General features: G+C 47.5%; 2 protein-coding genes across 4 annotated transcripts in view; one reads left to right on the top strand and one right to left on the bottom strand.

The window, feature by feature from the left end:
- The window catches only part of LOC144501164 (telomerase-binding protein EST1A-like), a 290,259-nt gene extending 267,412 nt beyond the window's left edge, over window positions 1–22,847 (top strand). The window contains exons 9-10 of the mRNA XM_078224572.1: window positions 3,988–4,069; window positions 20,926–22,847. Coding sequence (XP_078080698.1) covers window positions 3,988–4,069; window positions 20,926–21,056 — 213 coding nt within the window. The 3' untranslated portion in view covers window positions 21,057–22,847. The remainder of the gene's footprint in view (window positions 1–3,987; window positions 4,070–20,925) is intronic.
- Window positions 22,848–23,962: 1,115 nt separating this feature from the next.
- On the bottom strand, window positions 23,963–27,880 carry LOC144501161 (hypermethylated in cancer 1 protein-like). 3 transcript variants are annotated; one of them, XM_078224568.1, is made up of 2 exons: window positions 27,822–27,880; window positions 23,963–25,973 (listed from the first exon to the last, which is right to left on the bottom strand). In XM_078224568.1, the coding sequence occupies exons 1-2, from the start codon at window positions 27,859–27,861 to the stop codon at window positions 24,208–24,210; spliced, it is 1,806 nt and encodes a 601-aa protein (XP_078080694.1). In that variant the 5' UTR covers window positions 27,862–27,880; the 3' UTR covers window positions 23,963–24,207. The 3 variants fall into 3 exon arrangements, with proteins under 3 accessions (XP_078080694.1, XP_078080696.1, XP_078080695.1); XM_078224570.1 differs by lacking the exon at window positions 27,822–27,880 and adding an exon at window positions 26,722–26,761; XM_078224569.1 differs by lacking the exon at window positions 27,822–27,880 and adding an exon at window positions 26,358–26,489.
- Window positions 27,881–27,886: the final 6 nt, after the last annotated feature.

The raw sequence follows: 27,886 nt of genomic DNA, 5'->3' as shown, positions 1-27,886 counted from the left end.
GGTATAGGAGGTACAGTTAAAAAGTTTATGGATGGCACACAACTTCAGGAAGGACATAGACTGACTGCTGAAATGAGCCGACACATGATAGATGTGAAGTGGTGCACCTTGGGAAAAATAACATGAAGAGGCAATAGAATCTAAATGGTATTATGTTGACAAGGGTGCATTTTGACAACTCCTTAAAGGCAGGAGGGTAAAATGATCTGACATTTATAAAGTGTATTTGATACTTGGCTTTGAATAGAAGAATAAGAAAGGCATGCAAAGGCTTTATGAGTCACAGAGCTGGAGTACTGTGTGTCCAATTCTGGGACAACACCGAAGCAGGATTTCTTTTATTCATTACGGGATGTGGGCGTCGCTGGCTAGGCCAGCATTTATTGCCCATCCCTTGTTAGATTTCAGAAGGTGGTAGCGAGCAGCCGCCTTGAACAGCTGCAATCCCTGAGGTGTAGATACACCCACAGTGCTGTTAGGGAGGGAGTTTGCCAAGGTTATAAAGGAGGTTCACCAAGATGATACTAGGGATGAGGAGCCTGAGTTATGTAGAGAGATTGGAGAAAGTGAAACTGTTCTCCTCAGAGAAAATTAAAAGGAAACCTAAACTAAATGTCTAAATTGATGAGGAATTTTGGTGCAGCGAGCGGTGAGAAACTGTTTCCTTTGATAGTTGGATTTAAAATATATCACAAAGACACTAAATGGAAAATGAGAAGTGTCTTCATCCAGAGGCTTGTTCTGATCTGGGACACTTTACTTGGAAGGGTGGTGGAACCAGATTCCATAGCAATTTTCAAATGACACTAGACAGGTCCTTGAAAATAATTAATTTGCAGGATTATGGGTGAAAGGTTAGACTGTGGAACTAAATTGGATAGTTCTTTCAAAGAACCGACACATGCATGATGGGCTGAATGGCCTCCTCCTTTGCTGTAAGATGTTATAGTGAATGAGTTAGAGCATCATCGTCAGACCTCTAAAATCTGGGTTTGCATCCAGCCTAGAAAAACATCCTAGTCTCTACTCATTGAAGGGAGATCTTGGGCACTGGAGAGGTGGTGGCGTAGTGGTATTGTCATTGGACCAGAAAGCCAAAGTAATGTTCTCAGAACCCAGGTTCAAATCTCTGTCACTGCAGATGGTGGAATTTGGATTCAATAAAAATCTGGAATCAAAAGTCTAATGGTGACCATGAAACCATTGTCGATTGTCGGAAAAACCCATCTGGTTCACTAATGTCCTTTAGGGAAGGAAATCTGCCGTGCTTACCTGGTCTGGCCTACATGTGACTCCAGGCCCACAGCAATGCAGTTGACTCTTAATTAGTGATGGACAATAAATGCTGGTCCAGCCAGCGATGCCTCTGTCCCATGAACGAATAAAAAAACAAAATAAGACTGTGCTTTTCAGTGGGACAAAGTCCAGAATATAATTCTGCTCTGGTGATTCACTGTCATCACTTAGGGATTGGAACTGGGATGCCTTTTGCCACAAAAATGAATGAAGATGATGGTCTGAGCATTGTCCAATGGACACAGATGTCCTTGCGATATGCCCAGTTTATATGGCAGCTTTTGGAATGTATTGAGCAATGGAGCAGCTGATCAGGTAGCAGGCCTTGCTGTGGAGCCCAGCCAAAAGGAAAGAGTTTCAGAATTCCTGCAAATCTCAGGGGCAAAGAGAAAAGACACGGCTGCCAAAGAAAGGTTTGCAGACCACCCACTGCCAGCTGCAGGCAAGAGTGTGACTCATTACAGGCTCTTTTCACAAGAAGCTGTGTAGGAAAACTGACTGAGAAATGCAACGTTTACAGCAAAGGAATAATTTCCCCTCTCGGTCAGCAGACATAGCTTTCTACATTAAACCCCGAGTCAAATGCTGCTAAATTCTGCTTATTACATCATTCCCATCAGTACTATTCCCTCCTCCTCTGCTTAATCACCATTGATTCTTATTGCTCTGCCTGGAAGCTCCTGTAGTCACATATTGAGGCCATGTGAGCTGTCCTGACCCCTCTTCCTGCTTACAATTGTTGATGGATGATGTCATTGAGGATCTGTAGTTTCAGTGTAACCGTAATTCCCTACAAAACTTCAATCTCCTTTTTAAGGTACGATTTTCCTTCCAACACATCCTTTTCCCTGACCTTGTTCATTACAAAGATCAGGTGGCAACTTGCTCAGAGCTGGCGGTGGGAATCTCCCACCCCAAGGATGGTTCTGCCTCTGATGTTTCCCTCCATATTTAGCTAGACTTCTCTCCAGGTCACAGCTATGAGGTCCTCCAATAGAGTGGAGATCAGGTGTAAGGCTGCACTGCTGCTCTCTCGGCACGTCACACCAAGGCGCATCCAACATTTGCTTCATTCTTCTGGACAGAGTTTACACACGTAGCCTTCACACCAATGCCATGTGCCTGAACAAACACCTGGACCTGCACCCTGCCCTGACACCAGAACCTACACCCATGCCTGTGCCAATGCCCTGCACTATCACCTATAAACAGCAAGCTAAGTTCCTTCTGTAGTGTCCTCCCATTGACCTAGATTTGGGAAAGGAAGAAATTATATAGTTTCCCCTTCCTGATCTCAACCTAGTGATCTCTTCCAGAGGGTTGTGTGTGGGTAGCAACGGTCAAGTCCCCTGATGACAGTGTCCCACGGTGAGAGCTAGAGTTTGTCTGTGTTTGTGAATTGATAATGTTTATTTAAACCTAACATGCCTGTCCATCAGGAAGTCTGATTTCAGGAAGTGAGCTGAAATGTCCATGACAGAGTCAGCTTAATAAAATCCAGTGTGAGACTGTTTCCTCAGCTCCGAGACCTCTGCCAACACCATTCTGGATGAAAGCCACTCCCTCCGTGTGGGAGGCATCTGGATCCCACTTGGGACACTCGAATACCAACTCCACAGTTTCATTCTCGATTTCCACCGTTCATCAGCTCCAGCTTCTTGATGCTTGCAGTCTGTCTGGCACAAGGTCCCACTTGCCGTAATCTTTATGGACTTCTCCATATTTGCCTCTGGGCTCAAATGCTTGAAGTGTAAAATGATCATTCTCATCTTTAAGTTGTTTCATGCTTTACCGCTTCCTGTCTCTAGCCCTAGAGCTCCCTCCATTCTACAATCACTCCCTCAAATGATTGCACCTTGTGCCCCCATCCCCACCATTGGCATTCTTGTCTATCGTCATTTGGGTCACTCTCTCTGGAATTTCTTGATTAAACCCTCCCCATCTCCCCCTCCTTTATTCAAGCCCAACTCTTGGACCAAGCTTCTGGTAACTCTTCCCCATCTCTCTTCCTTTTCTTTGAGCGGCGGCACGGTGGTTAGCACCGCTGCCTCACAGCACCAGGGACCCGGATACAATTCCCGGCTTGGGTTACTGTCTGTGTGGAGTTTGCACGTTCTCCCTGTGTCTGCGTGGGTTTCCTCCGGGTGCTCAGGTTTCCTCCCACGCTCTGAAAGACGTGCTGGTTAGGGGCATTGGCCGTGCTACATTCTCCCTCAGTGTACCCAAACAGGCGCTGGAGTGTGGCGACTAGGAGATTTTCACAGTAACTTCATTGTGGTGTGAATGTACGCCTACTTGTGACTAATAAATAAACTTTAACTGATGTCTGTTTTCCATTACACTCCTGTTATATTTATTAGGCCATTTTACACTGAAGGTACTTTATACAAGTTCTTTCTGTGGAAGTATTACTTGATTTGAAAGCAATACTTCAAATAATTTGCCAACTCGTTCATTGTTCTGAATTAGTAAAACTTCTGTCACAAATAACAGCCACTCTGGCCTTTCATTTGCTCTCAGTGATCCACATGTGGCCCATTGGGAGAGAACTTAATGCCCTTTTAAAAGGAGGGAGAGAATTTGGGATGGAATAAATAGACATGGGCTCTGGGTGGAAAGTGGGCCTTTGAAATGTTGCTTGCTTTGTGTGAAGCTGCTGAGTCCTAATCTGTTTTCACTTCTCTCCAACAGGGTAACAATGATGATCTGATTCTCTCATGCTGCCTTCATTACTGTAAGGACAAGGCCAAGGATTTCATGCCAGTACGCAAAGGTATCTGAGGTCTCCCTAATTCACAAAGCCATGCCCAGCTGCTCCCATTTGGGTTACAGACAGAGGTTATTTGTTTGTGGGTTTGTGGACAGTGATTTGTTGACTCCAGCTGTGATTGTGTAGGGCGAGTAATGGCCTCAGAGTGTGAATGAGAGTCTGTCCCTGTACATTGAACACTGATCGAACTAGGACATCCTACAGTATTGCAGAACAGTGGACTGGGAATAGTGTTTTTTTTATTCAGTTATAAGACATGGGCGTCGCTGGCTGGCCAGCATTTATTGCCCATCCCTAGTTGCCCTTGAGAAGGTGGTGGTGAGCTGCCTTCTTGAATCGCTGCAGTCCACGTGCTGTGAGTTGACCCACAATGCCGTTAGGGAGGGAATTCCAGGATTTTGACCCAGCGACTACGAAGGAACGGCGATATATTTCCAAGTCAGGATGATGAGTGGCTTGAAGGGGAACTTCCAGGTGGTGGTGTTCCCATGTATCTGCTGCCCTTGTCCTTCTAGATGGAAGTGGCCGTGGGTTTGGAAGGTGCTGCCTAAGGATCTTTGGTGAATTGCTGCAGTGCATCTTGCAGATAGTACACACTGCTGCTACTGAGCGTCGGTGGTGGAGAGGGTGGATGTTTGTAGATGTGCCAATCAAGCAGCTGCTTAATCCTGGATGGTGTCAAACCTTTTGAATGTTGTTGGAGCTACACCCATCCAGGCAAGTGGAGAGTATTCCATCACACTCCTGACTTGTGCCTTGTAGATGGTGGACAGGCTTTGGGGAGTCAGGAGGTGAGTTACTCGCTGCAGTATTCCTAGCCTCTGATTTGCTCTTGTAGCCTCTGTGTTTATGTGGTGAGTCCAATTGAGTTTCTGGTCAATGGCAACCCCAAGGATGTTGACAGTGGGGGATTCAGTGATGGTTACACCATTGAGTGTTAAAGTGTCATGTGTTTCAATGCTCAGTTCTTCAGTCAGCCTCTATTATTCCACAAACTTTGCTTGAACAATAGAGCAGGAAGAGGAGGAAGGAGTTCAGCAAATGTCTGATACCAGCTCTAGCTCCCCAATAGCACCCTCACCTCCAATTCAGAAGGTTCTTGTTCAGGTCCCACACAACTGTCTTCAACACACAATCCCGGTCAGACATTCCCCAAACAGTACTAAGGGAGATCTGTCTTTCAAATGAAACATTAAATTGAGGCTCTATCCGCTTGTCAGGTGCATGTAAAAGATCCCACAGCCACGATTCGAATCAGCGCGGTTTGTTCTCCATAGTATCCTGTGTCAATATTTATTCCTCAACCAAAATGATCTGCTCATTATCACAGTGCTACTTGTGCAGAAATTGGCTGCTGAACTTCCTACAACAATGACGACATTTCCAAAGTACTTCATTGTCTGTAAAATGCTTTGGGATGTTCTGAGTTTCTGAAAGTTGCTTTAGAAATACACATCTGTTTTTCTTTCATCTGTCAGATTTGTGATGTTAAAGTGAATATACTGGGCCTTTGCATCAGGCTGTAAGCAAAATAAAATCATTGTCTCTGTGACACTATAGAACCATAGAAAAGTTACAGCACACAAGGAGGCCATTTGGCCCATCTTGTCCATGCCAGTCCAAGGACACCCAGGTGCCCTTTCCAACCCCACCTTCCTGTACCCAGCCTATAGCCCTGTAGCCTACAGCACTTAAGGTGCAGATCCAGGTACTTTTTAAAAGAGTTTAGAGTCTCTGCCTTCACCACCAACTCAGGCAGCGAATTCCAGACACCCACCCCCCTCTGGGTATAAAGTTCTACTTCATGTACCCTCTACACCTACTGCCACTTATCTTGAATCTATGTCCCCTGGTTCTAGAATTCTCCGCCAAAGGAAACAATTTTATCCTGTCCACTCTATCATTTCCCCTCATAATTTTGTACACCTCTCTCAAGTCACCCCTCAGCCTTCTTTGTCCCAAGGAAAATAACCTCAACCTATCCAATCTCTCCTCAAAGCTACACTTTTCCAGCCCTGGCAATATTCTTGTAAACCTCGTCTGCACTCTCTCCAGAACAATTACATAGTTCCTGTAATATGGTGACCAGAATGCACACAATATTCTAGTTGTGGCCTCACCAATGTTATAAACAATTCCAACATTATATCCTTACTGTTATATTCTAAACCTCTGCCAATGAAGGAGAGCATTCCATATGCCTTCTTTACAACCTTGTCTATGTGAACTGCTGCCTTTGGGGACCTGTGCACTTGTACACTTCATGTACCCTTCTTAGTATATTCCCATTTATTGTGTACTCCCAGTAACTGTTTGACCTCCCTAAATGCATTACCTCACACCTCTCTATATTAAAATTCACCTGCCACTTCACCGCCCACTCCACCAACCCTCAATGTTGTTTTGTAGATGATAACTATCCTCTACATTATTAACTCCTCGGCCAATCTTTGTGTCATCTGCAAATTTTCCAATCGTGCCCCCACATTCACGTCCAAATTGTTAATATATAACACAAACAGCAAGGGTCCCATCACCGAACCATGTGGAACACCATTTATAACAACTTTCCATTTGCAAGGGCATCCATCCACCATCACCCTTTGTTTGCTGTTACTAAGCCAACTTTTGATCCAGTTTGCCACATTACCCTGTATCCCATAGGCTTTTACTTTTTTGACCAATCTGCCATGTGAGACTTTGTCAAACGCCTTGCTAAAATCCACGTACACAACAGCCACTGCACAACCTTCATCGATCCTTCTTGGCACTTCCTCAAAGAATTCAATCAGGTTTGTGAGGCAAGCCCTCCCTTTAACAAATCCATGCTGACCATCCTGACAAGTACCGCATCGTAGGTTGTTGCATAAAGTTAAATCTCACGGGATCCAGGGTGAGGTATCTAAATGGATACAAAATTGGCTTCTTGACAGAAGCCAGAGGGTGGTTGTAGAGAGTTGTTTTTCAAGCTGGAGGCCTGTGACCAGCGGTGTGCCTCAGGGATCAGTGCTGGGTCCACTGTTATTTGTCATTTATATTAATGATTTGGATGAGAATATAGGGGGCATGGTTAGTAAGTTTGCAGATGACACCAAGATTAGTGGCATAGTGGACAGTGAGGAAGGTTATCTCCAATTGCAGCGGGATCTTGATCAATTGGGCCAGTGGACTGATGAATGGCAGATGGAGTTTAATTTAGACAAATGCGAGGTAATGCATTTTGGTCGATCGAACCAGGGCAGGACTTACTCAGTTAATGATAGGGCGTTGGGGAGAGTTACAGAACAAAGAGATCTAGGGGTACATGTTCATAGCTCCTTGAAAGTGGAGTCACAGGTGGACAGAGTGGTGAAGAAGGCATTCAGCCTGCTTGGTTTCATCGGTCAGAACATTGAATACAAGAGTTGGGACGTCTTGTTAAAGTTGTACAAGACATTGGTAAGGCCACACTTGGAATACTGTGTGCAATTCTGGTCACCCTTTTATAGAAAGGATATTATTAAACTAGAAAGAGTGCAGAAAAGGTTTACTAGGATGCTACTGGGACTTGATGGATTGAGTTATAAGAAGAGGCTGAATAGACTGGGACTTTTTTCTTTGGAGCGTAGGAGGCTGAGGGGTGACCTTATAGAGGTCTATAAAATAATGAGGAGCATAGACAAGGTAGATAGTCAATATCTTTTCCCAAAGGTAGGGGAGTCTAAAACTAGAGGGCATCGGTTTAAGGTGAGAGGGGAGAGATACAAAAGTGTCCAGAGGGGCAATTTTTTCACACAGAGGGTGGTGAGTGTCTGGAACAAGCTTCCAGAGGTAGTAGTAGTAGCGGGTACAATTTTATCTTTTAAAAAGCATTTAGATAGTTACATGGGTGCGATGGTATAGAGGGATATGGGCCAGATGCGGGCAATTGGGATTAGTTTAGGGGTTTTAAACAAAAAAGGGCGGCATGGACAAGTTGGGCCGAAGGACCTGTTTCCATGCTGTAAACCTCTATGACGCTAAGTCTAGACCTTTCTACCTGACAGTTAATCCTACTTCTCAGGATTGATTCTACTGATTTACCCACCACCGATGTAAGACTAACTGGACTATAATTGTTTCCTTCGATCCCTTTTTAAACTACTCAGACTCAGTTAGGGAAATAATATACACTTGTAGAAACCATTTCTCAGCTTGATAATTTTTTTAAACACTGTGAGATAGTTTGGAATCTGTATCTCTGTTGTATAGAAACATAGAAACTAGAAGCAGGAGGAGGCCATTCGGCCCTTCCAGCCTGCTCCGCTATTCATTTTGATCATGGCTGATCATCAAATTCAATATCCTGATCCCACTTCCTCCCAGATCCCTTGATCCCTTTAGCCCCAAGAGCTATATCTAATTTTTTCTTGAAATCAGGCTACCTTTTAGCCTCAACTATTTTCTGTGGTAGTGAATTCCACACATTCACCATCCTCTGGGTGAAGACATTTTTCCTCACCTCAGTTCTAGAAGATTTCCCCTTATCCTCAAACTATGACCCCTAGTTCTGGACTCCCTCACCATCAGGAACATTTATTCTGAATCTACCCTGTCTAACCCTGCTAGAATTTTATAAATATTTATGAGATCCCCTCTCACTCTTCTAAGCTTCAATGAATATAATCCTAATCAACTTAATCTCTCCTCATTTGACAGACCATCCCAGGAATTAGCCTGGTAAACCTTCACTGTTCTCCCTCTATAGCAAGGACATCCTTCCTCAGATAAGGACACCAAAACGGCACACAATACTCCAGGTGTGGCCTCACCAATGCTCTATACAATTGCAGTAAAACATCCCTATCTCTATACTCAAATCCTCTCGCTATGAAGGCCAACGTACCATTTGCCTTCTTTACTACCTGCTGTACCTGCGCGCTTACTTTCGGTGACTGATGCATGAGGACTCCAAGGTCTCGCTGAGTATCCACCTCTCTCAATTTACATTGAAGGAAGGTTTTTTGACTCAGTATGTAGACAGGCCAACTAGAGGTGAGGCTATATTGGATCTGGTGCTGGGAAATGAGCCAGACCAGGTGCTAGACTTGGAAGTTGGTGTGCATTTTGGTGATAGTGACCACAATTCGGTTACGTTCACCTTAGTGATGGAAAGGGATAGGCATGAACCTCGGGCCAGTGGTTTTAGCTGGGGGAAGGGTAATTATGAGGCTATTAGGAGAGAATTAGGAAACATAGGTTGGACTAGGAGATTACAGGGACTGGGAACGTCCGACATGTGGAGTTTTTTCAAGGAGCAGCTACTGCGAGTCTGTGATAGGTATGTCCCTGTCAGGCAAGGAGGAATTGGTAGGGCTAGGGAACCGTGGTGCACCAAAAAAGTTTCTTTGTTGGTTAAAAAGAAAAAGGAGGCTTATGTTCGGATGAGACGTGAGCACTCGGGTAGTGCACTAGAAAGCTTTAGATTGGCTAAGAGGGAGTTGAAGAGCGAGCTTAGAAGGGCTAAAAGGGGACATGAGAAGACTTTGGCGGATAGGGTTAAAGAGAATCCTAAGGCGTTCTATAGGTATGTCAAGAACAGAAGGTTGGTTAGGGCAAGTTTAGGGCCAGTTATAGATGGCAGAGGGAAGTTATGTGTGGAACCGGAGGAGATTGGTGAAGCATTGAACCAATATTTCTCTTCGGTGTTCACGCAAGGGGACATGAATATAGCTGAGGAGGACACTGGGTTGCAAGGGAGTAGAATAGACAGTATTACAGTTGATAAGGAGGATGTGCAGGATATTCTGGAGGGTCTGAAAATAGATAAATCCCCTGGTCCGGATGGGATTTATCCAAGGATTCTCTGGGAGGCAAGAGAAGTGATTGCAGAGCCTCTGGCTCTGATCTTCAGGTCGTCGTTGGCCTCTGGTATAGTACCAGAAGATTGGAGGTTAGCGAATGTTGTCCCATTGTTTAAGAAGGGGAACAGAGACTTCCCCGGGAATTATAGACCGGTGAGTCTCACTTCTGTTGTCGGCAAGATGTTGGAAAAAATTATAAGGGATAGGATTTATAGTTATTTGGAGAGTAATGAATTGATAGGTGATAGTCAGCATGGTTTTGTGGCAGGTAGGTCGTGCCTTACTAACCTTATTGAGTTTTTTGAGAAAGTGACCAAGGAGGTGGATGGGGGCAAGGCAGTGGACGTGGTATATATGGATTTTAGTAAGGCGTTTGATAAGGTTCACCATGGTAGGCTTCTGCAGAAAATGCAGATGTATGGGATTGGGGGTGATCTAGGAAATTGGATCAGGAATTGGCTAGCGGATAGGAAACAGAGGGTGGTGGTTGATAGTAAATATTCATCATGGAGTGCGGTTACAAGTGGTGTACCTCAGGGATCTGTTTTGGGGCCACTGCTGTTTGTAATATTTATTAATGATCTGGATGAGGGTATAGTTGGGTGGATTAGCAAATTTGCTGATGACACCAAAGTCGGTGGTGTGGTAGACAGTGAGGAAGGGTGTCGTAGTCTGCAGGAAGACTTAGACAGGTTGCAAAGTTGGGCCGAGAGGTGGCGGATGGAGTTTAATGCGGAGAAGTGTGAGGTAATTCACTTTGGTAGGAATAACAGATGTGTTGAGTATAGGGCTAACGGGAGGACTTTGAATAGTGTGGAGGAGCAGAGGGATCTAGGTGTATGTGTGCATAGATCCCTGAAAGTTGGGAATCAAGTAGATAAGGTTGTTAAGAAGGCATATGGTGTCTTGGCGTTTATTGGTAGGGGGATTGAATTTAGGAGTCGTAGCGTTATGTTGCAACTGTACACAACTCTGGTGCGGCCGCACTTGGAGTACTGTGTGCAGTTCTGGTCCCCACATTACAGGAAGGATGTGGAGGCTTTGGAGAGGGTGCAGAGGAGGTTTACCAGGATGTTGCCTGGTATGGAGGGGAGATCCTATGAGGAGAGGCTGAGGGATTTGGGATTGTTTTCGCTGGAAAGGCGGCGGCTAAGAGGGGATCTTATTGAAACATATAAGATGATTAGAGGTTTAGATAGGGTGGATAGTGATAGCCTTTTTCCTCTGATGGAGAAATCCAGCACGAGGGGGCATGGCTTTAAATTGAGGGGGGGTAGTTATAGAACCGATGTCAGGGGTAGGTTCTTTACCCAGAGGGTGGTGAGGGATTGGAATGCCCTGCCAGCATCAGTAGTAAATGCGCCTAGTTTGGGGGCGTTTAAGAGATCCGTAGATAGGTTCATGGACGAAAAGAAATTGGTTTAGGTTGGAGGGTCACAGTTTTTTTTTTTAACTGGTCGGTGCAACATCGTGGGCCGAAGGGCCTGTTCTGCGCTGTAATGTTCTATGTTCTATGTTCTACATCCATTCAAATAATAATCTGCATTCCTACTATTGCTACTTAAGTGTATAATCTCATATTTATCCACATTATACTGCATCTGCCATGCAGATGCCACTCAGTCAGCCTGTCCAAGACATGCTGAAGTATCTCTGCATCCTCCTCACAGCTCCCCCTCCCACCCAACTTTCATCTGCAAATTTGGAGATAATACGTTCAGTTCCCTCTTCCAAATCATTAATATATAATGTGAACAGTTGGGGTCCGAGCACAGATCCCTGCGGAACTCCACTAGTCACTGACTGCCAATCAGAAAAAGACCCATTTATGCCAACCCTTTGCTTCCTATCTGCTAACCAGCTTTCTATTCATCTCAAGACATTACCTGCAATCCCATGCACTTTAACTTTACATAGTAGTCTGTTATGTGAGACCTTGTCGAAAGCCTTCTGAAAGTCTAAATAAACCACATCCACTGGTTCTCCTCGGTCAATTCTACTAGTTACATCCTCAAAGAATTCCAATAGATTCATCAAGCATGATTTCCCCTGTGTAGTCACAGAAGTACTGCCACTGAAGGTTACAAAAAGAGCTGTCTTATCAAGAGGAATCCTGAATCACATTTCACTCGGTTCATTGTTCCCTGTCTCTCTCACTCTGGCCGTGAAGCTGAACAGGGTAGGGCAGAGCATGCAAATTGAGTTACAGAATGTCGACACGATTTCTTTATTAATGAGGAAACCACACAGTGAGCTTTCATCTGGTCTAATTTTGATCATTTTTCCTGGAGTCACAAGGTATTTTGTTCCGATAAACAGCAAGATGTTCTGTAACTGACGGTATATAAAACTCAACCAGTCACTTTCCTCATTTCAGTCAGTCACTGAGATAAAGCTCATCCCCTTTTCTCACCCAGTCACATGTTTAAGATCAAGAGCTTTATGTACAGCGTCACATTTGCAAAGTTGCAATGCGTTACACTAACATGTTTTTGAGCAGTAGTCCACTAGTGTGTTGCATCAGAACCATCTTAATCATTGCAGAGCGTAATTCAGCAAGTTTGAATTGACCTCTGTCTGACCTCAGTCTGAGAAAGATCAGGAGCCAGTGTATGGATGGTGGCTATGTTTGCCCTGTTAGTTGTTTTCTGAATAATCAATACATCTCAAAAACCAATGGACAGCTTTCATCGAAACCTGGTGAACAGATATGCTTTGGCCTGAGGAAGAACTGTTTAGTTTTCCCTGAAGACGTGGATATGTCACAGCGTCATTGAGTCATACAGCACAGAAACAGGTCCTTTGGCCCACTGTGTCGATGCCAACCATCAAATACCAATCTATACTAATCCCATTTACCCGCACTTGGACCATAGCCTCCTGTGCCTTGGTGATTTCATTGCTTGTCCAGATGCTTCTTAAATGTTGCCAGAGTCCCTGACTCCACCCCCCCACCCCCTCCCAGGCAGCGCAATGCATATTTCTCCCACCCTCTGGGTGAAAACATTTTTCCACAGATCCTCTCTAAACCACTTACTCCTTACCTTAAACCCATGCCCTTTGGTCTTAGACACCTCTGCCATGGGGAAAAGGTTCTTATGATCGACCTTATCTATGCCTCTCAATTTTGTATACCTCTATCAGATCCCCCCTCAACCTCCTCTGCTCCAGGGAAAACAAACCCAGCCTATCCAGTCTCTCCTCATAGCTGAAACTTTCCATCCCAGGCAACATCCTGGTGAATCTCCTCCAGTGCAATCATGTCTTTCTGATAGTGTGGCGACCAGAGCTGCACACAATATTCTATCTGTGACCTAACCAATGTTTTATAAAGTTGCACCAAGACCTCCCTGCCCCTATATTCTATGTCCCAGCTAATGAAGGCAAGCATTCCGTATGCCTTCTTCACCACCCTATCTACCTGTGCTGCCACCTTCAGGGATCTATGGACCTGTACACCAAGGTCCCTTTGTTCCTCAATACTCCCTATGGACCTACCATTCATTGTGTATATCCTACCCTTATTAGACCTCCCAAAACGTACACATACATCAGGATTAAATTCCATCTGCCATTGCTCTGCCCAATTTACCAGCTGATCAATGTCAGTCTGTAGCCTCAGACTATCCTCACCATCAACAACACCACCAATTCTCATATCATCTGCAAACTCACTAATTAGATACATTCACATCCAAGTTGTTAATGTATAGAACAAACAGAAAGGGTCCCAGCACCGATCCCTGTGGTACACTGCTGGACACAGGCTTCCAATCACAAAGCAACTCTCCACCATCACCCTTTGCCTCCTATTAACAAGCCAATTTTGGATCCAATTTGTTAACTTGCCTGGGATCCCATGGGCTCTTTTAAGACAGCCTTCCACGTGGGGCCTTGTCAAAGGCCTCACTGCAGTCCATGTAAACCACATCAACTGTGCCACCCTCATCAATGTATTTAGTTACTTTTTCAAAAAACTAAATTAATTTAGACAGGATCTCCCACCAACAAATCCCTGCTGACTATCCCTGATCAATCCTTGCCTTTCCAGGCGTTGATTAATTCTGACCCTCAGAATTTTTTCCAATAATTTCCCCACCACTGATGTTAGACTAACTGGCCTGTAATATCGGGCTTATCCCTGCTGCCCCTCTTGAATAACGGTACCACATTAGCTGTCCTCCAATCATCTGGCTCTTCACCTTTGATGTGGAGCTGGCATTGGACTGGAGTAAGTACAGTAAGAAGTCTCACAACACCAGGTTAAAGTCCAACAGGTTTATTTGGGAGCACAAGCCACAAACTTTCGGAGCGCTGCCCCTTCATCAGGTAAGTGGGAGTTCTGTTCACAAACAGGGCATATAAAGACACAAACTCAATTTACAAAATAATGGTTGGAATGTGAGTCTTTACAGGTAATCAAGTCTTAAAGGTACAGACAATGTGAGTGGAGAGAGGGTTAAGCACAGGTTAAAGAGATGTGTATTGTCTCCAGCCAGGATAGTTAGTGAGATTTTGCAAGCCCAGGCAAGTCGTGGGGGTTACAGATAGTGTGACATGAACCCAAGATCCCGGTTGAGGCCGTCCTCATGTGTGCAGAACCTGGCTATCAGTTTCTGCTCAGCGACTCTGCATTGTCGTGCGTTGTGAAGGCCACCTTGGAGAACGCTTACCCGAAGATCAGAGGCCGAATGCCCGTGACCGCTGAAGTGTTCCCCAACAGGAAGAGAACACTGTTGCCTGGCGATTGTCGAGTGGTGTTCATTCACCCGTTGTCATAGCATCTGCATGGTCTCCTCAATGTACCATGCCTCGGGACATCCTTTCCTGCAGCGTATCAGGTAGACAACGTTGGCCGAGTTGCAAGTGTATGTACTGTGTACCTGGTGGATGGTGTTCTCACGTGAGATGATGGCATCCGTGTCGATGATCCGGCACGTCTTGCAGAGATTGCTGTGGCAGGGTTGTGTGGTGTCGTGGTCACTGTTCTCCTGAAGGCTGGGTAGTTTGCTGCGGACAATGGCCTGTTTGAGGTTGTGCGGTTGTTTGAAGGCAAGAAGTGGGGGTGTGGGGATGGCCTTGGTGAGATGCTCGTCTTCATCGATGACATGTTGAAGGCTCCAGAAAAGATGTCATAGCTTCTCTGCTCCGGGGAAGTACTGGATGACGAAGGGTACTCTGTCCACCGTGTCCCGTGTTTGTCTTCAGAGGAGGTCGATGCAGTTTTTCGCTGTGGCTCACCTGATGAAGGGGCAGCAATGTGGGGATGGCTCCCGCTCACCTGATGAAGGGGCAGCGCTCCGAAAGCTTGTGGCTTGTGCTACCAAAGAAACCTGTTGGACTTTAACCTGGTGTTGTGAGACTTCTTACTGTCTTCACCTGTGGCCAGAGAAGATTTCAATATCTCCGTCAGGACCCTTGCAATCTCCTCCTTTGCCTCCCATAGCAGCCTGGGATACACCTCATCAGGCCCTGGGGATTTCTGCACCTTCATTCCTGCTAAAACATCTAAAATCTCCTAATTAATCTTAATGTGCCCAGGACTTCATTGTCCCAACTGAAATCTCCGGCTGCAATGTCTTTCTCCTTAGCGAATGCAGTGGAAAATATTAATTTAAAATGTTGCCCACATCCTCTGGCTCCAAGTACATATTGCCCCTTTGGCCTCTCATGGGCCCAACTCTTTCCCTGGCCATCCTTTTGCTCTTAAGATACTTATAAAATGCCTTGGGTTTTTCCTTAATCTCTCTGACAATGATATTTTGTGACTCTCCTTGCCCTCCTAATTGCTTTTTTAAGCACCTCCTCCCCTCCCACACTCTCTGTTCTCCTAAAGAACCTACCCTATTTTTAGTGCTACATACTTACTATATGCTTCCTTTTTTTTCCTTTATCAAACCCTCACTTTCTCTTGACATCCAGGGTTCCCTTCACTCTTCAAGGAACACCTTGGTCCTGAACACGCTCTATTTCACTTTTTAAAAACTCCCACTTTCCAAATGTAGGTTTCCCTGCAAGTAGCTGCTCCCAGTCTGTGTTTACCAGATCCTGTTTAATGATACTGAAATCGGCCTCCCCAATTCAGACACTTGATTTCTGGACTATCCTTATCCCTTTCCAGAATTACTTTGAAACTTCGAGTTATCATAGAATCATAGAAACTCTACAGTACAGAAAGAGGCCATTCGGCCCATCGAGTCTGCACCGACCACAATCCCACCCAGGCCCTACCCCCATATCCCTACATATTTTACCCTCTAACCTACGCATCTCAGTTCACTAAGGGGCAATTTTAGCATAGCCAATCAACCTAACCCGCACATCTTTGGACTGTGGGAGGAAACCGGAGCACCCGGAGGAAACCCACGCAGACACGAGGAGAATGTGCAAACTCCACACAGACCGTGACCCAAGCCGGGAATCGAACCCAGGTCCCTGGAGCTGTGAAGCGGCAGTGCTAACCACTGTGCTACCGTGCCGCCCCACTGGTCACTATCTCATAATGCTTGCTTACTGACACTTTGACCACTCGCCCGGCTTCATTCCTGGGATTAGGTCAGCACGTCCCAATCCTAGCAGGACTATCGATGTACTGGCACAAAAAAGCTCTCCTGGATGCACTTTAAGAATTCTACCCCATCTAATCCTTTCACACAAAGGTGATTCCAGTTAATATTGGCAATCTCCTCTTATTTGTCTCACACCTGTCTGTGATCTGCTGCTCTATCTCCCTCTGACTGTTGGGAGGCCTGTAGTATAACCCCAGCAAAGTGATTGCCCCTTTTTTATTTCTAAGCTCCACCCATATGGTCTCATTTGAAGAGCCTTCTAAGACATCCTCCCTCATTACTGCAGTGATGGTCTCGTTTATCAGCAATGCAGTGTCTCCCACCCCCCTCTATCTCACATCCCCCTCCCCAATCACATCTGAAGCCTCGACACCCTGGACCGTTGAGTTGCCAGTCCTGCCCTTCAACCATGTCTCAGTGATTGCAACAATACCATATTTCCATGCGCTGATTAAGGCTCCAGGATATAGATCCTGGAAGTTTTTAAGGATTTGTTGGTGGAATTGACTTTTTTTCGGAGTAGTTGGATTGACGTGACTCCTCCTCACTGAGGTGGAAGCTCTAAATGCAAAGGTGTATCATTTTCAGCACGGTAGTTAGGGAGGATCAGCTGGGCAGAGAGGCCTCCAGCACAAGCTGTGTAATTGTTGTAATGTTGAGTTAGCAGAGTGTGGCATAGCAGTGTCCTCGACTGAGTGCCCTCTTCACTTGCAAGTTTTCTTCTTGTCCTTGGCCACCTCTTCCCGCCTCATTGGCTGGTGAGAATTTGGAAGACAGCGTGTATGAAACACTCTGGTACAATCGGTCTGAAACACTCTGGTACAATCGGGGAGAGGGTCTGAAACACTCTGGTACAATCGGGGAGAGGGTCTGAAACACTCTGGTACAATCGGGGAGAGGGTCTGAAACACTCTGGTACAATCGGTCTGAAACACTGGTACAATCGGGGAGAGGGTCTGAAACACTCTGGTACAATCGGGGAGAGGGTCTGAAACACTCTGGTACAATCGGGGAGAGCATCTGAAGCTGATGTTCAGATGCACAATGTGCAGTTGTTGTTTGAAAAGCCTTTCATTGAGTAGGACCCTGACACCAAGAGGAAGAAAGTCCCACAAGTACAAAACAAACTTCACTGCACACAGCCAACTAAACACCTTATATCACACCCCGTTTCACGTAGTGAAGAACTGTATATAGTTTCCGGTGATTGAACTGTATATAGTTTCAGGTGATTGAAACACATTGAGACAGTGCACCTTACAGACACTGGACAGGGTAACACTGAGACAGTGCACCTTACAGACACTGGACAGGGTAACACTGAGACAGTGCACCTTACAGACACTATACAGGGTAACACTGAGACAGTGCACCTTACAGACACTGGACAGGGTAACACAGACAGTGCACCTTACAGACACTGGACAGGGTAACACTGAGACAGTGCACCTTACAGACACTGGACAGGGTAACACAGACAGTGCACCTTACAGACACTGGACAGGGTAACACTGAGACAGTGCACCTTACAGACACTGGACAGAGTAACACTGAGACAGTGCACCTTACAGACACTATACAGGGTAACACTAAGACAGTGCACCTTACAGACACTGGACAGGGTAACACTAAGACAGTGCACCTTACAGACACTGGACAGAGTAACACTGAGACAGTGCACCTTACAGACACTGGACAGGGTAACACAGACAGTGCACCTAACAGACACTGGACAGGGTAACACTGAGACAGTGCACCTTACAGACACTGGACAGGGTAACACTGAGACAGTGCACCTTACAGACACTGGACAGGGTAACACTAAGACAGTGCACCTTACAGACACTGGACAGGGTAACACTGAGACAGTGCACCTTACAGACACTGGACAGGGTAACACTAAGACAGTGCACCTTACAGACACTGGACAGGGTAACACTAAGACAGTGCACCTTACAGACACTGGACAGGGTAACACTGAGACAGTGCACTTTACAGACACTGGACAGGGTAACACTGAGACAGTGCACTTTACAGACACTGGACAGAGTAACACTAAGACAGTGCACCTTACAGACACTGGACAGGGTAACACTGAGACAGTGCACCTTACAGACACTGGACAGGGTAACACAGACAGTGCACCTTACAGACACTGGACAGGGTAACACTGAGACAGTGCACCTTACAGACACTGGACAGGGTAACACTGAGACAGTGCACCTTACAGACACTGGACAGGGTAACACTGAGACAGTGAACCTTACAGACACTATACAGGGTAACACTAAGACAGTGCACCTTACAGACACTGGACAGGGTAACACTAAGACAGTGCACCTTACAGACACTGGACAGGGTAACACTGAGACAGTGCACCTTACAGACACTGGACAGGGTAACACTGAGACAGTGCACCTTACAGACACTGGACAGGGTAACACTGAGACAGTGCACCTTACAGACACTGGACAGGGTAACACTGAGACAGTGCACCTTACAGACACTGGACAGGGTAACACTAAGACAGTGCACCTTACAGACACTGGATAGGGTAACACTGAGACAGTGCACCTTACAGACACTGGACAGGGTAACACTGAGACAGTGCACCTTACAGACACTGGACAGGGTAACACTGAGACAGTGCACCTTACAGACACTGGACAGGGTAACACTGAGACAGTGAACCTTACAGACACTATACAGGGTAACACTAAGACAGTGCACCTTACAGACACTGGACAGGGTAACACTAAGACAGTGCACCTTACAGACACTGGACAGGGTAACACTGAGACAGTGCACCTTACAGACACTGGACAGGGTAACACTGAGACAGTGCACCTTACAGACACTGGACAGGGTAACACTGAGACAGTGCACCTTACAGACACTGGACAGGGTAACACTGAGACAGTGCACCTTACAGACACTGGACAGGGTAACACTAAGACAGTGCACCTTACAGACACTGGATAGGGTAACACTGAGACAGTGCACCTTACAGACACTGGACAGGGTAACACTGAGACAGTGCACCTTACAGACACTGGACAGGGTAACACTAAGACAGTGCACCTTACAGACACTGGACAGGGTAACACAGACAGTGCACCTTACAGACACTGGACAGGGTAACACTGAGACAGTGCACCTTACAGACACTGGACAGGGTAACACTGAGACAGTGCACCTTACAGACACTGGACAGGGTAACACTAAGACAGTGCACCTTACAGACACTGGACAGGGTAACACTGAGACAGTGCACCTTACAGACACTGGACAGGGTAACACTAAGACAGTGCACCTTACAGACACTGGACAGGGTAACACTAAGACAGTGCACCTTACAGACACTGGACAGGGTAACACTAAGACAGTGCACCTTACAGACACTGGACAGGGTAACACTAAGACAGTGCACCTTACAGACACTGGACAGGGTAACACTGAGACAGTGCGCCTTACATACACTGGACAGGGTAACACTGAGACAGTGCACCTTACAGACACTGGACAGGGTAACACTGAGACAGTGCACCTTACAGACACTGGACAGGGTAACACTAAGACAGTGCACCTTACAGACACTGGACAGGGTAACACTGAGACAGTGCACCTTACAGACACTGGACAGGGTAACACTAAGACAGTGCACCTTACAGACACTGGATAGGGTAACACTGAGACAGTGCACCTTACAGACACTGGACAGGGTAACACTGAGACAGTGCACCTTACAGACACTGGACAGGGTAACACTAAGACAGTGCACCTTACAGACACTGGACAGGGTAACACAGACAGTGCACCTTACAGACACTGGACAGGGTAACACTGAGACAGTGCACCTTACAGACACTGGACAGGGTAACACTGAGACAGTGCACCTTACAGACACTGGACAGGGTAACACTAAGACAGTGCACCTTACAGACACTGGACAGGGTAACACTGAGACAGTGCACCTTACAGACACTGGACAGGGTAACACTAAGACAGTGCACCTTACAGACACTGGACAGGGTAACACTAAGACAGTGCACCTTACAGACACTGGACAGGGTAACACTGAGACAGTGCACCTTACAGACACTGGACAGGGTAACACTAAGACAGTGCACCTTACAGACACTGGACAGGGTAACACTAAGACAGTGCACCTTACAGACACTGGACAGGGTAACACTAAGACAGTGCACCTTACAGACACTGGACAGGGTAACACTGAGACAGTGCGCCTTACATACACTGGACAGGGTAACACTGAGACAGTGCACCTTACAGACACTGGACAGGGTAACACTGAGACAGTGCACCTTACAGACACTGGACAGGGTAACACTGAGACAGTGCACCTTACAGACACTGTACAATGCACTTTGTGGACAATCGTAAGAGTTTTTTGTATTTTCAGGGTGTTCTGGGTCGCTAACCTGACAATCTTTTTCTTTTGCTGCAGATGAACCCATTCGCTTGCGCCGTGATGTTGTGTTGTTGACAGATGACCGGAATATGAGAGTGAAGGCTTTGACTCGCAATGTGCCTGTTAGAGCCATCCCTGTGTTTCTGAAATGGGCCAAAGTGGGATGAAGAGATGGAGCCAGGAAAAACTCTCATCCTCTGGATTCCAGTGAGCATCGTCGAGAGCCCCAGAGCTCGGCAGTGGCAACCCAACCCCTCCATTAAAAAGCTAACATTAAGAAATGACGAGAATCTATATTCAGTAGAAGATTGTGATTGGTTACCAGGAAAAAAACAAGCCAGCTGAAGAGGCAGGTCTTGCGATGGGACATCTGAATGGGTCTTTTTAGGAGCGAGCTAGTCACAGTGGGTTAATAGAGTGAAAGGACAGGTTAGTGAGAGGGTGCTTCTTTAACCTGTGGAAGGAAAGGACTCCTTCCCTGGTGGAGTTTTTGATTAGCGTGTGGATTGTTTTGTGACAGAGATGGAATGATCCACTCTGCTTGGCACGTGTCTGTCAACCCACTCCATCCTGAATCCTTGTCAGATCAGAGGCAAAGAGGAGGGGAGAGAGGGACGCAGGCTTCGATGATTTGATTCACTGCTGGTTCTGTGATGTCATTTTTTTGGCAGGAGGAATTTCACATAAAGAAAGAAAAGTTTAAATAATTTACAATAAAATGAGTCTCGAGTGGCCTTGAGAAAAGGCCTCAGTGTAAGGTTAGCATAAACCAAGGCAACTTTTAACGGTCATGTTAAGGGTCAGAGTCAAGTTATTACAGATAAAGGTGGCTTTTAATTGGCCTTGTATAAAGAGATTTCTGGCAGCAGCCTATCAGGTTGGTAGTGTGTGCTTAGTCCACCAGGTCTTTGCAGGATGGGGATTGTAGAATTACCAGGTTTAAATGGAGGGCTATTTTATTGGTGAGGTTTCCTGTCTCTCTGTGTGCACTGTAATCTGGTGAGTCAGACATAAGGCAGTGTGTGTTATATGAGCAGCTCCTACGTGAGCTGGTAGCAAACGAGCTGCCCTTTCACATGCTGCTCGATGCCCAAGACCTTTGGCATTTGGGGGGAGTTAGCAATAATTCCGCCTTGCAAAATACCAGTGAGAGGAGGCCAGAGTAGGGTTCAGTTACACTGCAGGGCCAATGATCGAGATACCTGGTGCCTCCTAATATCTCATTGCTGCCAAGCTATCAAGTAGCTGGGACAGCTACTCAACTTTATGAACTTAACATGGCGCTCGGTGCTATTTTAGCTGGGAAAGTCTGCATTGATGCTGGGGATTCAACCCTTTTTACACAGCAAATAAATTTCAAAAATTGGTTTATTTTAAATATTTCAGAACTTGTTTTTCATTGTGTGTTTTTTTTTAATAGTCTTAGCTAGTTAGATTTGGGTTATTGGTAGCCAGGTACCTGGATTTGGTTTTATTTATTGCTGAGTGCCTTTATTGAATAGAGGAAGCTTTTGGTTTTAATGCAGTGGGAGTGAGTTCAATTTAAGTTAACAGGTGTGTGTGCGTGCCTGTAAAATTCTTTAGCATGTTATGTTGCTCTGCAGTAAATCATCAGTTAGTTTGATAGCTAATAGCTTTTGTCCAGTGTCGCAAACAGCTGATGACAGCTCCCTCGGCCGTATTGTAGACACATTGCCATGTAGAAGACAGTTACAGTGTTTAACAGTAACTAGTATTCCTGTAACTAGCAGTCCAATAAAACGGAAGTGAAAAGACATGGTCTGTAACCTTTTAATTGCTATTTGGTGTTTTATAGAAACAAGTTTCACGGTGAAAATGTTTTTTGTTCATTTACAAAAATACAATTATAGAAACACTATCCACTGAAGCACTTTATACAGACTGATTTAAAATATAAACAGTACAATTACATGCAATAAATACATTCATTTTAATGCAAAAAGAATTTATAAAAATACTGTTTTTTTTGTATTGCAACGTTATGTGAATTGTATTTTGGCTTTTTAAAAATTGTTTTTTAAAAAAATATTTGGGTGGGAGTCTGTATAGACCGACTTTGGTTCCACTGAATTGAGAATCTTGGTGTCACAGGGACACAGGCTGAAATTGTGCATTGCATTCCCCCAACCCGCCTCCAATCGGAGCAGACAAGATAGGTCATCTCTACAAATCCCTGCAAAAAACACTAAAGTAACATTACTGGCAAGTTGCATCTCATGCTAAAATACTGCATTTAATAAGTGATTTAATAACCGAACAGGCCGCCAATCTCCAACTTTATCCCGTGTTTATTTGAAGGAACCGATTTCTTACCCGTTCCATGTTCTGATCTCTGCAAAGTCCCAGGCGGATTGTCAAGTACAATATCACTTTGTAACACTTTATCTTGTTCCGTTTACTGCATCGGCATTCACCAGGCATTGTGTCTGATTTACAGATTCATTCTATCTTTCTAATGAGAGATGTGACTACTAAAATCTCAGTGGGCCTGAATCCGAATCAGACACGGCATCTCAACCGAAACCGCTGCTGAAGTGAGTGAATCCTTTTAGTGGGGTCACTATTCAGTGTCTCCGTTACAGGGCCCAGGCTTCATCGTTTTAACGTTTTAGAATGGCTAAAAAAGTGTACAGAGGCCTGGAGTTCACAAGCTCCTGGCTTCAGTGTGGTTCATATGGCGGGATAAAGTTTAGAAATTACACAACTGCAGAAACACGATTAAAAAACAATAATTGAAAACTAATAAAATAAATCCCCCTCATACCCGGGAACTCTGTGCCGCTGCTTCGAACTGTTAGGGAAGAGGGAACATCTTCCCCAACTCCTGACCGGGACCCCCTTGAGCTGGGGACCCCCTTGAGCTGGGAACCCCCCTGAGCAGGGATCCCCCTGAGCGGGGACCCCCCCTGAGCTGGGGACCCCCCTGAGCAGGGACCCCCTGAACCGGGACCCCAACTCAAAGCACTCCGTCAACAATTCAACCTCAGTCTCCGGGTCTCCGCTAGTGGTTCCTCCCGTTTCACAGTGAGCGAGATACAATCCCGGGACCTCCCCTCCTGTCTCCGGGACCCCCTCCCAACCCCAGGGTTCCCCTAATCCCCTCTCCCTCCCCCTCACTCACCCCCGGGATACTCTGCACCCTGGCTCGCTGGCTGAAGTCATTCTGATGTCCTGAGTTTCTGATTCCCGGGATTGGGATTGACTGACCCCCCTGGGGGGGGGGAGGAGGGGGGACAGACCCAGAGAGTACAAGAAGCCCAGCACCCCCTCCCCTTCCCCTGGCAGCCCCTGAGGCGGTTATGGGGGGGAGAAAGAGTCCAGAGTCTTGGAATCACTGGATAAGTGTGAGGATTGAGTGAGGATTTCTGCCGCTTTCTCCTGACTGAATGCCAGGTGTTCGGCGGTGAATTTGGTCAGGGGGTAAATATTGTCGGTAAAGTCTATCTTTGGCTTGCAGTCGGCTGTGTGCATCTTCATGTGGCTGATGAGGTTTCTCTGCTGGGCGAATTTGCCGCCGCAGATCTGACATTCGTACGGTTTCTCCCCGGAGTGAATCCTCATGTGCTCCGTCAGTCTGTACTGGCGGGTGAAACGCATCCCGCACGCTTCACAGGCGAAGGGTTTCAGGCCCAGGTGACTTCTCATGTGGCGGGTCATGGTGCCTCTCTGGGTGAACTTCTTGCCGCAGATACTGCAGGGGTAGGGCCGGGTTAACCAGTGCGTTTTCTCATGCTGCCTGAGTGTGGCTGGGTCTTTGTAGGATTTCTCACAGCTGGAGCAGCGGTACGGCCTGATCATCTCCCCGAGGCTGGGGGCACATTTCTCCAGGTAGGGGCTGCTCTGTTCCAGCTCCTTGTGGAACAGATCTTCCTCTGTGTGGCTCTCCACATGGGCATTCAGCTGCTCCGAGTTGGGAAACCCTTTCCCGCAGGGAATGCAAACATACAGATTGTCCCCAAAGTTCTCTGGCTCATAGCTGATGTGGCTGCAGTGATAGCGCTCCATGCTGGCTGAAGCGCACGGCTCATCGCTGCTGCTCTCCTCGCTGCTGCTCTTCTCATCTTCAGCCTCATCGCAGGGCTGAGCGGGGAACCTGCCCTCGGCCTTCCCCTGCTGCCCCTCTGCTTTCCCTCCTTTGCCCCGCTCGCAATCTTCCACAAAGTGACTGAGTGGTTCCTGTTTCAGCCACTTGGACATGACGTCCTCCTGGCTTTCGCTCCTGTTTTTGGCTTCAGAGGCCAGGTGATTCCTGAAGACTCCCCTGTCCTGAGCTGCTGCCTCATCCGCTTCCAGGGCCCCGCCGGGGGCAGGCGGCGGCTCTTTGTAAGAGGCCCCATTGGTGAGGACGGAGACACTGAGGGGAGGACTGCTGTGTCTGGACTGAGCTTCTTGCTGCACTGAGGAACTCAGCGGGCTTCTCTTGGACAAGTCCAGGCCCAGCATCTGGGAAGGGTTCTGTTCAGAGAGGCACAGCTCCTGAGCGTGGAGCCGGTTACCCTGAGAGTTTGGGGCGTACAGCTCCCCGGAATGTGTGTTGATGCTCTGCACCGGCTGGTTGTCCAGAAGCCTGGAGGCCACAGAGTAACAGGACTGGATGACGGGGGTGGATGTCCTGTAGCCTCGGCCCAGTTTCCCATAGGAGGAGAAGCCAGTTCTGATGTGGAAATAGGAGCCGTTGTGTTTGAGTTTCTTCTTGCAGAGAGTGACCAGGTCAGGAAGCTGCAGGTAGCTCGCAGCCGCCAGGATAGCTCCCAGATTCTGCTCCTGGCTTTGCTCCGCTTCGTTTAAGCGGCCGGTGTAAATATAATCCAGCACGGTCCGGAATATCCCGGGACTCACCATCTCCGGGTCCAGGTTCACCAGGTTGTCATGAACCACCAGCGACTTCAGGTAAAGGCTACTGGCCGCCAGAATATTCTTGTGAGCCCGAAAGAGCGCGTTCTGGACCACAATAATCACATCGCACAGGAAACCTTTGGTTCGCTGCCGGTTGAGTTGCAACAGCAGCTGTTTGGCATGATTGGGCATCTCCATAGAATCCAACATTGGCATCATCCTGCCACCTTCAACACAAAACCAAACACACAGTTATAGCAGCAAGAGAGACAGCAACTGGAACCCAGACCCCTGCCAGACCCAGACCAGACCCCTGCCAGACACACCCAAGCCAGACCCCTGCCAGACAAACCCCTGCCAGACCCCAGACAGCCCAGCCTCCAGACAGACCCCTGCCAGCCAGACCCAGACAGCCCAGCCCCAGACAGACCCCTCCCAGCCAGGCTCCTGCCAGACAGACCCTTGCCAACCAGAGCCCAGACAGACAGCCCCCTGCCAGACAGCCCCCGCCAGCCCCCTGCCAGCCCAGCCCCCCCCCCCCCCCCCGAACACCCCATCAACACACACACACCTCAGGCCCCTCCACCCCCCCCCCCCTCTCTGATACACACCTCAGCCTCAGACCCCTGAGTGAGTGAGTGAGGCTCCTGGGGGTGGGAGTGGCTCGGGGTCTGTGGGTCTGTGTGAGGTGAGAGCTGTGGGTGAAGGCTCGGAGCTGCCGCCCTCCCGCCTCTCTCTCAGACACACACAGCGATGCCGGATCCCCGCAGCTGAAGTTTGACTGTGGTGAAAGTTTGTTAAAGGACCCTGGCTGAAAAGCTGCTTAAAGGGCCCGCCCCCGCCTCCCAGTTTGGACACAGTGTGTACAGAGTGAGGGAGCGGCTGGCGGGATGTCCCTGATGGGGAGGGGGGTTGCTGGGTTCAGGGAAGCAGGTTCTTTGGTTGTATTTACAGATGCAGAGTGAAGCCAGTTACCTTCCAGCAGAGAGGACTTTCCTGGAGTCCCCGCCTCAGCCTGTGTCCTGCCCGTTTGACCAGGGAAACGGTGCCACCTCCTTTTTAAATGTGAGTGGAGATGGTGCAGGGGGGAGGGGGGGTCACATCACAACCCCCTGTGGGCACTTCCAAAAATTACATCATTTACAGGCCTTATATTTTTATTTACCCGCGACAACCACACAATCTGTTAACCCTTTCCAACCCCACTGCCTCTGCGCCATCCTGCTAGACCCCCCCCCCTCCCCCTGCAGGACCTGTTACTGTTTCACAACCCCCCAAACTACAGAGCCCCTCCCCAATAAACCTGCAGGAGCTCCCAAAACTCCAGCACCTCCCCTCGACAGAATTACTGTTGCGATCGGCACAGGACAGTGCAGCAATATTCCAATCAAATAAATCCTCTCTCTCTGTGTCTCTCAATCTGTCTCAGTCTCTGTCTCCCTCTCTCCCTGTCTCTCTCTCTCTGTCTGTCTCTCTCTCTCTCTCTCTTTGTGTCTCTCTGTCAGTTCTGTCTTGGGCAGTAGTTCCCTCCAGGCGGGACAATCTCATCCCGTTCCCGGAGCGCCCGGTTCAGGGAAACTTTCCCCCATCGCTTCACTTGGAGCGGATTCAGCAAAGCGCCAGTCAGAGCGGAGCGGGGACAGAGACTGACACAGAGACAGAGAGAGAGACACACACAGAGACAGAGAGAGACACACAGAGAGAGAGACAGACACAGAGAGAGACACACAGAGAGAGAGACAGACACAGAGAGAGAGACAGACACAGAGAGAGAGACACAGAGACAGCGAGACAGGCACAGAGACAGTGAGAGACAGACACAGAGACAGACACGGAGACCCGAGAGAGAGACAGACACAGAGACAGAGAGAGACAGACACAGAGACAGACACGGAGACAGACACAGAGACAGACAGAGAGACCCCCCCCCCCCCCTCCATACCCGGCTGCAGGCTCCGCTCTCCCCGGGTGAAGCGGGGCCGGAGCCGCTCGGGCTGGAGAACCGGGGGGGGAGCGGAGCTGGAGCCCCGGGCAGAGAGGGCGGCAGGGGCAGCGGGGAGAGCGGCAGCGCTTACCTGGAGGCTGCGGCTGTGTCCCGGGGAGCGGGACGATCATCACAGCGAGAGACAGCCAGAGACTG

The sequence above is a fragment of the Mustelus asterias genome, chromosome 12, assembly GCF_964213995.1.
Source record: "Mustelus asterias chromosome 12, sMusAst1.hap1.1, whole genome shotgun sequence".
Lineage (NCBI taxonomy): Eukaryota > Metazoa > Chordata > Chondrichthyes > Carcharhiniformes > Triakidae > Mustelus > Mustelus asterias.
This window is presented reverse-complemented; position numbering and strand designations above follow the sequence as displayed.